The sequence below is a fragment of the Mus caroli genome, unplaced genomic scaffold, assembly GCF_978045245.1.
Source record: "Mus caroli unplaced genomic scaffold, Mus_caroli_1 scaffold_1, whole genome shotgun sequence".
In the NCBI taxonomy this organism is placed as follows: domain Eukaryota; kingdom Metazoa; phylum Chordata; class Mammalia; order Rodentia; family Muridae; genus Mus; species Mus caroli.
Window position 1 is genome coordinate 176,032,921 of NW_028227256.1, and position 12,833 is coordinate 176,045,753.

The 12,833-nt window shown below is 48.0% G+C and overlaps 1 protein-coding gene across 1 annotated transcript; it reads right to left on the bottom strand.

Annotated features, from left to right (window-relative positions):
- Window positions 1-9,037: 9,037 nt before the first annotated feature.
- CUNH1orf202 (chromosome unknown C1orf202 homolog) lies at window positions 9,038-9,619 on the bottom strand. The gene has a single exon (XM_085835254.1). It carries the CDS (start codon window positions 9,499-9,501, stop codon window positions 9,115-9,117), a length of 387 nt encoding a protein of 128 aa, XP_085691380.1. The 5' UTR covers window positions 9,502-9,619; the 3' UTR covers window positions 9,038-9,114.
- Between the last annotated feature and the right edge of the window lie 3,214 nt (window positions 9,620-12,833).

Consider the following 12,833-nt stretch of genomic DNA (forward strand, 5'->3'; position numbering starts at 1 on the left):
GTATGTCCTGTACTGTCTCAGAAGGGGGCTGCCTCCCTTACACTATGGGTCCCTAAGTTCATCCTGTGGCGTTGCTTCCTCAGTCCTGAAATACATAATTGGGACAAATATATTTAAGACTTGGCAGGATTCCCTCGTTGGTTCCCTGCTCTGTGGAGGGCATGGGGACTATTATGATTGAAAAGACCAAAGGGAGCCATTAAAGCTGCCTCTGTCCTGGGAAACAGTGAACTAAAACCAGTATGGAATCCTTGAAGGGACTGAAGAAACTAGTGCCAAGAAGAGACTTGAAAGATGCAGGTTCGGTGGTTGCTACCATATCTCTACTTAACTCTGTCTCCTCTTTGGCCCTTGCAGAAGATGAATGGATCCTGGAGACAGTCGATTACAGTCAGTTTAATCAAGTGGCAATTCCGTTGCAGCTGCTACCCCAGATGTGCTGTAAATATCACACTCCCTAGCCCCAAGTCCTGGAAATTAATTGCAAATGCTTTTTTCTCCATAAATGTCCATAATACCTAAGAGAAGCAATTTGTTCTCAGCCCTGTGTCACAACTCAATTCAAAGAGATCTTGATCACTTGTCTCTTCCATGATGATGTCCAACACAGATCCATTATATTGATGACAGTTATGTCTGTTAGAACATGCATGGGTCTGTCCCATTAAGAAGCTAGTCACTTTTTTTTTTCTTTGAGACAGGGTTTCTCTGTGTAGCCCTGGCTGTCCTAGAACTCACTCTGTAGACCAGGCTGGCCTGGAACTCAGAAATCTGCCTGCCTCTGCCTCCCAAGTGCTGGGATTAAAGGCGTGCGGCACCACGCCCAGCTCTACCTCCTTTCTTACAGCTACCATTTCTGCAGCAGTTCTTTGAGGGAACCTGACATGCAATATATCTAAAAGAAGAAGCTAGCCAACGCTGTGGCCATAAATTCACTGTTTGTTTGGGAAGCCAAGGCATAAGGATCCTAAGTCTGATGAGACCCAGTCAACTGGCTAGTTTTATGTCTGTTGTGCCTGTTTCATGAGTCCCAAAAGACCACCAAGGAGCTGATTCTAATGTAATCGCACTAGGTCTTTAGTCAAGCTCCAGCTTGGACTACAGGCTGTCACTGACGAAACAGGATGGGAGGGTGAAGCCCCCAGCCCAGTTTCAAACAAGCACGTAGAGAGGCAAACAAACAAGCAAGAGGGTGTCCAGCTTGGTACACATCTGACTGGGATGGTGGGGGCGCTATCGTAGCCTCCCCCAGCTTTGAGCAGGCTGGCTCAGACCTTGCTGCCACTGAGAATGAGACTACCTGGGGTGGAGCCTTCCCACCTAGATGGTTCTATTGTTCTGTCACCTGCTCTGCTCTTCTCCAAGATGCCTACTGCTGAGAGGCTGAGATATTCCTGAGATAGCTGACATGTGGAATTGACCTGTGGAATTGGCAACCTAATGCTAACAGCTCTGGCAGACCAGTGTTAACAATTTAACAACAAAACATCAAGAAGCCTGGCGTGGAGGGAGATGGGCTTCCCCCTATATCAGCACAGACTGCTAGTAAACATTGGGCCATGATCAGAAATGTGTCTTGGTCTCTTCTCTCACTGTTCCCTCCTTACAGCTCCCGCCTCCCACTCAGGAACCCAGTTCATGTGGCCACAGGTGGCTACAGGCTATTATGGAATATGTTGCATATGTTGCCATTTAAAATGATTGGCTGGTGCTGGGAGCCAACCCATAAACTTTCCTAAGTAGGTTTAGCTGTAACTTCTGCTTTCCTCCCAATTGGTGGTTGTTAGACTACTACTACTAGGTGTAGGCCTGTTGGGAAGTGACCCGAAGACCCATGTTAGGTGCAGATTTGTTGGTTAACTCCAGTTCAACCTTAGGTCAGGTTCTCTAAGATGCAGCCCTCAGATTGACTGATGATTGATGGGGGAGGGCCCAGCCCAGTCCTCCCTTGAGGAAGCACCTCCATAAGATCCAGCTATCAAGACAATTTTCTCAATTAGTGATTAGTAGGGGAGGGACCATTGTGGGTGAGGCCATCCTTGGGATGGCGGTCCTGGGTTCTATAAGAAAGCAGGCCAGTAAGTAACATCCCTCCATGGCCTCTGCATCAGCTCCTGCATTCAGGCTCCTGCCCGGCTTGAGTTCCTGTCCCGACTTCCCTCAGTGATAGACTATGGAAGTGTAACCCCAGTAACCCCTTTCCTCCGCAAGTTGCTTTTGGTCATGGTGTTTCATCAAAGCAGTAGAAAGCCAAACTAAGACAGCCTGGATCAAAATTTACAAGGGCTGTTGGTAAAGCTCTGGGGTAGAGCACTCGCCTAGAATTCCTGGATCTTGGTTTCCATTTCTAATACTGACACTAAACAATAAGCTGACTTACCTCCTTGGGCCATGAGATGTGTCTCTAGAACAGTTAAGGCAACAGAATAATGCCTAAACAGTGAAGTATTGCACTAAAAACATTCCTAGTTTTCCACTAGGAAGAAGATGGGTTTAGGAGAACAGGCCTTGTGGTGCTGTTCTCTGCCCAGAAGGTCACAGTGGAAAGTTGCCATTGTAAAGAATGGAAAATCCCTAGCCTCGAGGTGGGTGAGAGGGGAAGGAAAGGCCACCAGGTCCTCATTTCCGAATTTTAGCTGACATGCACCCATGGGTATTACTGCTGAGCTCAGGGTCTAGAGACAGCTGACAGTTAACAGGCAACTTGACCAAAGCTGTCCCTTCTGAGAGGGAGGCAGCTGCAAAGAGCCAAACACGCTAGGCTGGGTGTGGTACAGGAGTCAAAAGAGAAGGCAGAGTCTGTTCCTTAAATCACTACAGTAAGGGCTAGAGAAATGGTTGTTCTCCCAGAAATCCTGAGTTCAAGGCCTAGCAACCACATGGTGGCTCACAGTCATCTGTAATGAGATCTGATTCCCTCTTCTGGTGTGCATGAAGACGGATCAGTCATATTCATAAAATAATAAAATCACTGCAATAACCATCTGAATAATCTAAATATCATCACGTCAAACTGTGTACTCATACAGAGAACTGATGAGGGAGGTAGGAAGGGAAGAGAAGAAAGAGCAAGCATCATACAAACCAACCCCGAGTCTTGGCTCACTAAGTTGAGTGAGGTGGAAATTCGGTAAAGTCCATAAAATGGTCAAAACACAAAGGCACAGCTATGCCGGGCAGTGGTGGCGCACGCCTTTAATCCCAGCACTTGGGAGGCAGAGGCAGGCCGATTTCTGAGTTCAAGGCCAGCCTGGTCTACAAAGTGAGTTCCAGGACACCCAGAGCCACACAGAGAAACCCTGTCTCGAAAACCAAAAAAAAAAAAGGCACAGTTATATTCAAATTAAAAGTTAGGAAATGAACTGTGATTACAATTGACTCTTTTCTTTATAAAAGAAATAAGTCCAGGAAGCATCAAGCAGTTGACATTTTGTGTGTATTATTCAGTTATCACTTCCTTTCTGGTTTGTGATGGTTTGGCAATTTGGTGTCTATCGGTCTATCATCAGCCTCTCCATGCAGAGAGGATTCTACTTCACCTACAGAACAGCTTTTATAATTCAGGCAACTTTGGATTCACGGCCCAATCAGTTCTGCACAAGATGACAGGAAAACTGGTTTCCTCAGAATGAAGTTTCATGGCTTTTCTCTCTCCTATCACAGGAGAGGCTTAGACTCAGGAGGAGGGGCAGGTAAGTTCAGGGATACACACACTTAAAGATCCTATAAGGTAGCTGGGTGAAGAATAAAGTCACCAGAAATGCCAAGCGCACAGCGGTGCTCAAGTCTAAGCAGATGTAGAACTGCAGACAAGCTGCTGTAAGCCTTTGTCCACCTGGTGACTCACAACCTGCTATAATGGGATCCAATGTCCCCATCTGGTGTGTCTGAAGACAGCAACAGTGTACTCACACACATTAAGTGAATAAATAAATCTTAAAAAACAAAAACAAAACCCTCTGAAGGACCATTAAATGTGTATGGGGAAAAAAAACACAAAACAAAACTAGAGTAGGCCCACAGCAAATCCAAGCAGCTTCACAGGAAAGGGCAGTGGGGGGAAAATGATGTCTTTGGAGTTAGTCAGCAATGGAGGGCTGCAGGCCAGAAAGAACAGAGAACAACACTTCACAGACACAATGAGAAGGCAGGGAGAACATGTTTAGGGCTTTTGGGCAATAACAATGAAGAGCTAAGAGGACAAGACAGGAGCCAGGTGTGGTGGTACATGCCTGTCACCCCAGCATTTAGAAGAAGGAGACAGATAGATCCAGAGAAGGCTGTTCAGACGTGGTTTTAAGACAGTAGAAAGTCTTTATCAGCTGGCCCAGAGTGTGATTTATTTTGTGCCTGGCCCTTTAAAGGATCCCCAGTTGCTAGTCAACTGGCTCTTTAAGAGAACTACTTGACCCAGACCTTCAGTGCCTTGGATTTCTGGGAAACAGGAGTGGATATAAAAAGCCAGCAGAGGCTGAGAGAGAAGGGTGGGGTCCAGGTGGCAGAAGAGCAGGGGTAGAGAAGGAAAGGTGGTGCAGGAAGAAAGAAGGCTGAGTAAGTCTAGGGACGAAAAGGCTGCTGGAGTAGTATCGAGATCAAGCAGAGAGAAAATAGACCATTGAGCCAGAGAAGATACTGCTAGAAGACAGTTGAAAGTGGGCTGGCACAGAAGACATATGGTGGCAGTTGGAGCTGACCTAAGCAGACGGGTGGGGACCTGAGAGAGGAACGCCTGGGAGAAATGCTTGAAGGGGCTGGGCTGAAAACTGGGAGGAGGGCCAGCAGGGAGTTAAGAGAACTGGGTAATGTTTGGAGGAACAAAAACATTTTAAAATTCACATATTTTACACCAGCCAGCGGCTCCGATGCCTGTTAGGGACCCCGTTGCAGCTGAACCTTTCACAAGGTACATGCCTTTAATCCCAGCCCTTGGGAGGCAGAGACAGGCAGAGTCCTGTGAGTTCAAGTCCAACCTGGTCTACAAAGTGAGTTCAGGACAGCAAGGGCTCTGTCACACAAACTTTGTCTCGAAGAACATAAAGGTTAGACTTTTGAGTTACAGCTCAGCAAGCAGGCGGGCTTAGCAGTGAGGATCTGAAAGCAACTGCCTCATCATGCTTCCTGCCTCCTAGAGTCTTCCGATGAGTCATCTTAGAGGTGATCTCGCCTGGCTAGGTGATTGATTGACAGGCCCAGGTGGAGTAACATTTAAGGGAAGGGGCTTTATTATGTAATGTTCTAATCTTTAAGGCAAATTAAAATCCACGCTCCACCCATAGCCCCAGGTAGAACTCAGAGTCCAAGCTTTTTGGTTTGTTTGAGACAGGGTTTCTCTGTGTAGCCCTGGCTGTCCTGGAACTCACTCTGTAGACCGAGCTGGCCTTGAACTCACAGAGATATGCCTGCCTTTACCTCCAGAGTCTGGGATTAAAGACCACCATGCCTGGCTCCGGATTCTGACCTTTTAATCAAAGTAGCTTTCCTTTACGGGGCCTACAAAACCCTGATGCTGAGACAGGCTTCAAGAGACAAGCTTCAAATTGGCAGTTCAGAAGATAAGGCCTAAATCTTGTTTCCAAGAACTGGTTAAGTCCAGGCCTCAGAAGCTGCTCTGTCACCTGGCCTCTCCAGAAATCCCCTAATGTGCTTTAAATCAGGACTTCAGACTCAGTGTGGTGTCTCTGTAGGCATAAAATGTTTGCAACCTATTTTTAATAAGGGTTCAACCTCCTCTAGCCCAACACCCAGAATTATTAGGATATGAGGGAAGTGGGCCTGTTCAGAAGTAGTTCTTTGAGGGGTAAGCTTGATCTTCTTGGGCAGCAGTTCAGCCTTGTAGCAAACACCAAATACAACTCAGGAGCTGCAAACCAGTCCTCTAGGCAGGCAGACGACAGGCACGAACCAGCAGCTACAGTGCAGTCCTTTCAGAGAGCAGATAGCAGGCACAAACCAGCAACTAATTCAATCCTGAAGGAACTGTCAGGCTTGCCAACCAGGCTGAGGTGAGGCCACAAGCAAGCTGCCACGGGAGCCTCATAAGCAGTTCTTGGAAGACTTTCTCTCAATGGCAGCGTTATCACAGGTTGAGCTCAACAACACTATGTAAGGCATACCAATACATGTGTGTCGTTAGCAAAGACTAGCAAGGTGGAGCAAACCAAACCAAGGCTCAGTGCTCGTCTCCCACTATCTGTGGGATCATACTTACACTCCTTCATCAAGAGTCCTTTCAGCCGGGCGTGGTGGCGCACGCCTTTAATCCCAGCACTCGGGAGGCAGAGGCAGGCGGATTTCTGAGTTCGAAGCCAGCCTGGTCTACAAAGTGAGCTCCAGGACAGCCAGAGCTATAAAGAGAAACCCTGTTTCGAAAAACAAAAAACAAAAAACAAAAAAAAAAAAAGAGTCCTTTCATGTGTCTGCTATATCCAAGCATCCTTTCACCCGTGTCTGCTTCAGGAAAGCAGTCTTTCACATGTTTGCTTTAGTAAGGCATCCTTTCACCTGTGTGCCCTGGCAAAACATCATTTGGCCTAACTAGAAGTTTCCACTTCATGTCCCCATCTTTGTAGATGGTGGACCCCAGTGTGCTGGATTTCTGCAGAATAAAGCACTCTGCATTTATGTGCTATTTGAGTATTTGAGTCCGGGGTAGTGAAAAAGTGTAACATAAAAAACCAAAAAACCAAAAACAAAAACAAAAACCTAGGCCTTTAGGCCCAGGCTTGAGAATGTGACCTTTGTAACTCAATGCTCCAAGGCATGCTAATCATATAACAGATAGCGACATTCCTCCACCTACCCAATTCCTGGGTTCAGGGAGTTTGTTCAAAAAGGGTCACCCTGACCATTCATAGAACCCACTATGCAAATGTGCTATTGTTAAGAGGCTCATAGAAACTGTCTTGAGAAATAACCCACACAATTACCAGGTGTTCCTTGTGACTCTTGTGACTTCCACTCCCTCGTGACTCTTAACTGGTATTTTTGGTATTTTCCAACAAAGCCCTCCCCACCCCCTTGAGTTGTGGTTTTTCCCTTTAAATACCCCCTTACCCAGCTACTCGGGGCTCCATGGTCCTCTAACCCTGCGTGGTGTACGACTGTGGGCCCCAGAGCACACCTGGAATAAAAGTCCTCTTGTGTTTTGCATCAAGACTGTTTCTCATGATGTGGGGTGTCACCTCTCCTGAGTCAGAACGTGGGGGAGTCCTCACGTTGTGGGTCTTACAGTATCATCCTTTGTTGAATCATGGACCCTTACAATGCCTCCACCTTTGTCTTTGGTATTTTAAATTTTAAGGAAGGGCAATTGTGAAGCTTCCCTTACTTAGAATAGGTATAACCAGGCACATGGAAGTGGAGTCCACTCTCCATGACCTGCAAATCTGCTGATGCCTTTCCGAGGGGCTAACAAAATGTTCAAACCAGGCCAGCTTCACTCAATATAAAGTTCCCTCTGCTGTCTGACTCATGATTGTGCCATTTTTCCTGGTGTCATTGCCTTACAACAGAAAGAAGCCACGCTGTCCAGTCTTCTCTGTGCTTTCTCCCACCACCATACATTGTAGGAAAGTAGCTTTGAAATGGGTAGTCTGGTGTGTTCTGTGTGCTTCAGTCCTTTTCCACCCCAAAGTCTACCTCTGCTCAGCTCGTAGAACCTCAGAGACCACTAAATTCTAAGTGCTATTAATTGTGCTTTTTTTTTTGACACTTTCTGCCCACCCCTCCCCCCTCTCTGCTCCCCCACCCCCCACCCAATGGATGACGTAGAATTGCAACACAGTCCTCTCTAGGCTTTTCTCTCCACATGAGTGGAAGCATGAGTAGGTCAGTGTTTCTCAACCTGTGGGTCATGACCCCTGTGGCTAGATTAATGATCCTTTAATAGGGTTCCATACCAGATACCCTGCATATTAGATATTTGTTACAATTCATAACAGTAGCTAAGTTACAGTTATGAAGTAGCAATGAAGTTTGTAACTGGGGGGGTCACTGAAACATGAGGAACTGCTGTAAAGGGTCACAGCGTTAGGAAGGTTGAAAAGCATGGGAGGGGAAACTCCAAAGCCACTACAGAGAGAGCCACTCCAAAACACAACTCCTTTCGCTTGCTGGCAGGTCCCCTCCTATCTGTGGAGCAGTAAAGAATGATGAGGAGGGGGAGGAGGAGGAGGACAGCCCAAGCAAAGACCATCCCAATAGCTTATTAACCTCTAAGCCCTCTAGAGTGCTTCTAGCACTTTCGCTGGTGACATTTCTCTTTCATCCTGACAGGTATGCCAGGCCAGAGTATCATTAACAAGTTTTTATTGAGGAAGAAGAGTCAAAGGTCACCCCACACCCCAAGGGGGTGGGAGGACGCGGGGGGGGGGGGGGAGGCAGTGGTGGGGGAGGCGGAAATCTTTTGGTGGAGGCACCTTTGCTTTTATCTCTGACAGCAATTCTCACACTCCCACACTAAAGACTTGGGAAAAGGACGATTCCAGAGAGTGGGCAGGAGAATGAAAGACAAGGGGCATGAATATGATCAACGTATGAACTAAATATACATGTGTGTGTGTGTGTGTGTGTGCATATATATGAAATTGTGAAACGATTTTTTTTAACCAAGTATTACTATTGTGCGTGTGGCGGTCAGAGGACCCTCCCACAGGGAATTGGACTGGCTTCCTAGGCTTGCACCATAGGCTCTTTTACCTACCGAGCCATCTCTAGGGCCCTAAATAATAATAATAATAAAATTAAAAGCATTAAAAGCAGGGTTCGCTCAACATGCTCATTATAAGTAACAAATAAAACCAAGGATGGCGGTAGAATTCCATAACACCCAGAGGGCAGGAACAGGGGGAGAGGAGTGTCAATGTTACACCATGTTCCGAAGTCAATGTTACACCATGTTGCGCTGTCCAGGGGGAACGGTCCTGGAGACCCTTAGTGACTTCACCACCTGCTCAACAAAGCTAATGTCTCCCCTCCAGCGTCTCGGGCGCGCTTGGTCCCCTAAATCCACCTCCTTTCATTCATCCAGTGCGGGGGATTTATTTCCACTTGAATTCGTTTACAAAACCTAACCGCCGCCGGGGTTCGCGCGCGCGAGGCGGGACAGGGCGTCCCCTAGTCGGCGGCGCGCGCGCGCTCCAGCACGAGCAGCGGGATCTCCTCTAGGCCCTCGGGCCGCTCCCCTCGCCGCAGGTAGCGCCGCCGCCACGTAGCCAGCCTCTGCAGCAGCCTCTGCAGGCCCGGGGGCGCCCATACGCTGCGCTCCGACGTGGCCGCGGCGCCGGGCCGCGAGAACTTGCCCTTCCTCCGGCGCGCCCCGCGGGCTCCGCGAGCGAACAGCCGCCGCCAGCACCAGAAGCCCGAGCCGGAGCCGCCGTCGCATGCGGTTCTGCGCGCCGCCACCTCGGGCTCCGCGTGCCGCGCACCCCGCTGCAAGCGCGCCACCTTCTCTAGCAGCTCGTGCTGCACGCCACCTCGCCGCGGGCCCCGCACCTCCGCCATGGGCTGGCTCGGGGCCGACGATTCGGGAAGTCACCAGCCGTGCAGCTCTGCGGTGCCCTCCAGGACCCCAAAGGACCAGCGTCTCTCCGTGGGTGGCCTTCAGGACCTGTGTGCCCTTAGCCGCCCTCCACCCCCCCCCCCCGGGTTAAGTTACCAAGGAAACGTGGAGGATGACTCCACAATAGCAGCCTAGTTCTGGAGGAAGCACAATGCAATCCAGGAGTCTATGTGCACAGCACTCATGGGTTCAAGGTCAGCCAAGGATATCTAGTGAGCCTCTTTCTCAACCAAAAGAAGCAGAAGGGGTGCGGGGCCTGAGCTCTTCCCTTACAAAATGACTTCAGACATAATGAGAAGGGATCTTGACGCCCCGAGGGCTTCAGCTGCCTCTTAACTATTAACCCACACTGGACAGAGCCCTGGGTCTTTGGCTGTCCTGGCCTGGAGATTTAGGCCTTATGGATGGTTTGTTGATATATATAGAATGTGTATATAATTTAGCATGTGCTTGGCCAAAAGCAAATGTGCCGTGAATAAATTACTACATAATCCTCACAAGAAGTGACTCCCACGTGTAGAAAAAGTCTCGTTTTTACTAATTGGGAACACTGAAACTCAAGATAGGTAAAACCATCCACCCGGTATAATAGGGCACATAGATGCCACAGGTTCAGAATGCGTCATCCCAAAATCTGCCCCCGAGGCAAGTGGAATGTTCAGGAAAACCGCTTTAGCTTCCCCTCAGTTGCGGGAGATGGACCCATGAACCTCTCATTCTGCGGCATAGACTGATATTCAGAAGGCCACTTTCTCTGACAAAGGTGTGGGGACCAGTAAGTCCCCCTAGACATACACACACACGGAGTTGTAATTATTAAATCAGAGTGTCAAATAAAAGCACTTTGTTGTTGTAAGAGTGAAAAGGTGGCCCTGTACCCACCATCTTCATCTCAGCCCTAACGTTATAGTATCCACCATTACTGTGTCTTCTAGAGTTGTGCCCTGAATCCACGGGAAATCCAGATGAGTCCAGTAATTGCAAGGTCTACTGCAACTCACAAAAGAGTCTTTTATTGTTTCAAGTTCGAACCCTGATCACCAGCCTGGCACCCCCGGGTGAATGCTGGCAAGTGACCCTGAGTCTGAAAAAAGCTGGGTTTATATACAGTATAGTTAGGAGTCCCCTGAATGTTCACAGAAAAGGGAAGTGGAGGACTGTAATCATTGGTGAGATGGAACTGAAGCCGGGAGGGGGGTTGATGGGTGTCTGTTAAGGGACTAATTTTATGGCTGGTCTTAACTGTCCGTGACCTCTGATTACCTTTTCTCCATAATTTAAACACCGGGCCCTGATCTTCCTTGAGTTTGTTATTTCTTTAAGGTCTCAAGGACAGGCAGCTGCTTATCAGGAAGAGTGCTGGGTTTTGGAGATGCAGAGGCAGGGAAGATGTCTTGAGCTATCTCCTCAGGATATCTCCATTAAGGGGGAGTTTTATGGGTAGTGCCATTCTAACACTGGGGAAGGGGCCAAGGAGGGGGAGGGAGCCCAGGGCTTGCTGCAGGACACAGCACAGAAACCAGCTGTCTGCATATCATGCTTGCTGCGGGCTGGAGTGAGGATGGGAGCTTCTGGTGGGGTGGAGTGGGGTGGGGTGTTAAGAAACAAATATCTGCAGAGATTCGGGGGTTACACCACTAGCACACCAACTCCCGCTAGATAACTCCCCCTAGATGTTCACAGCACACTGTGGTGCAAGTCATTGCATGGTCCCAAAGCAAAATAAGACAATAACTCCCCTTCAAAGGAAAGCCCAGGACCTCCCACTAGGCCCTGCACCTCCCAATAGTGCTTGCTATCAGGGTGAGTGTAGAGAGCAAGCCTTTACCACCAGGGCCAGGAATCCAAACCATAGGAGCTCACACAAATTTCCTTTAAGAAAGAGTAGCAGTAAACATTCTTGCTTCCTGAGCTTCTGCTGTTTCTGTTTTTCTGAATAAAACTAATCCTCATGCAAAGAGGCAAACTTAGGGATGCCATGTCTCATTTGTAGTCTCTTAAAGGGTAGCATTTTAGTTCCAGCTACCTCTGAGCACAGGCTGGCTGTCCTTGGCTTGTCCCTTACCAAGGAAGGACTTCACCTGCTTCTGCCTTCCCCATGATGGATTAAAGGCATGCTCCATCATGCCTCACCGTCACCACTTTACGGGATGGGCTTCTCTTGGCTTTGAAGACTCTGGGTCTCCTGTGCTCCATGACGTTCCTTGCAGAGCTGTGTTTCTTTCCTACAGTGCTTCTCAATCCCATGAAATCAACAAAAATCATCATGGATGGTGGGTCAAGTTAGGACAAAGGACAATGAAAACCCGCTTCTGTTCAGGGCTTGGAGGAAGCCGAGTGCTTGGCTTCTCTGAGTGCCTATCGAATTGACATCAGCTATTAAGAAAAGAAAGAGGCTTGTGAGATGATTTTTCGTGGTTAAGAACACTCCACTAGCTGTTCTGCCAGAGGTCCTGGGTTCAAATCCCAGCACCTGCATGGCAGCTCACAGCTGTCTGTAACTCCTGTTCTGGGAGATATGACACTCTCACACAGATAAATATGCATGCAAAACTCCAATAAATAAAAATAGATTTATTGGGCTGGAGAGATTGCTCAGCAGGTAAGAGCTGTCTGCTCTTCTGAAGGTCCTGAGTTCAAATCCCAGCAACCACATGGTGGCTCACAATCATCTGTAATGAGATCTGTCACCTTCTTCTGGAGTGTCTGAAGACAGCTACAGTGTACTTACATATAATATACAAATAAATCTAAAAAAAAAAAAAAGAAAGAGATGAAGAGGGGTGAGTGAACTGGGCAGTGCTACAGGATATGAAAACAGCCAGTTTATAATGGTTTGAATAAGAATGGCTCCCATAGAGGCTGGAGAGATGGCTCAATGGTTAAGAACACTGAATGATCTTCCAGAGGCCCTGAGTTCAATTCCCAGCAACCACATGGTGGCTCACAACCATCTGTAATGGGATCTGATGCCCTCTTCTGGTGTGTCTGAAGATAGCTATGGTGTGCTTATATACATAAAATGAATAAATAAATCTTTAAATAAATTAAAAAAAAAAAAAAGAAAAGTTCCCATAGGTTCCTATGTTTGAATGTTTGGTCCCCAGTTAGTGGAACTGTTTGGGAAGGAGTAAGGGGTGTGGCCTTGTTGGAGGACTGTGGTGATTTGAATGAGAATGGCACCCACCCATAGAATCAGATTTAAATGCTTGGTCACTGTTGCGGCCTGCCCGCAGTCCACAACACGAACGTTCAACTGAGAATGGCAGTTCGA

Excerpts from the sequence above, each read along its gene's own strand:
- CUNH1orf202 (XM_085835254.1), bottom strand. The coding sequence starts at position 9,501 with ATGGCGGAGGTGCGGGGCCCGCGGCGAGGTGGCGTGCAGCACGAGCTG.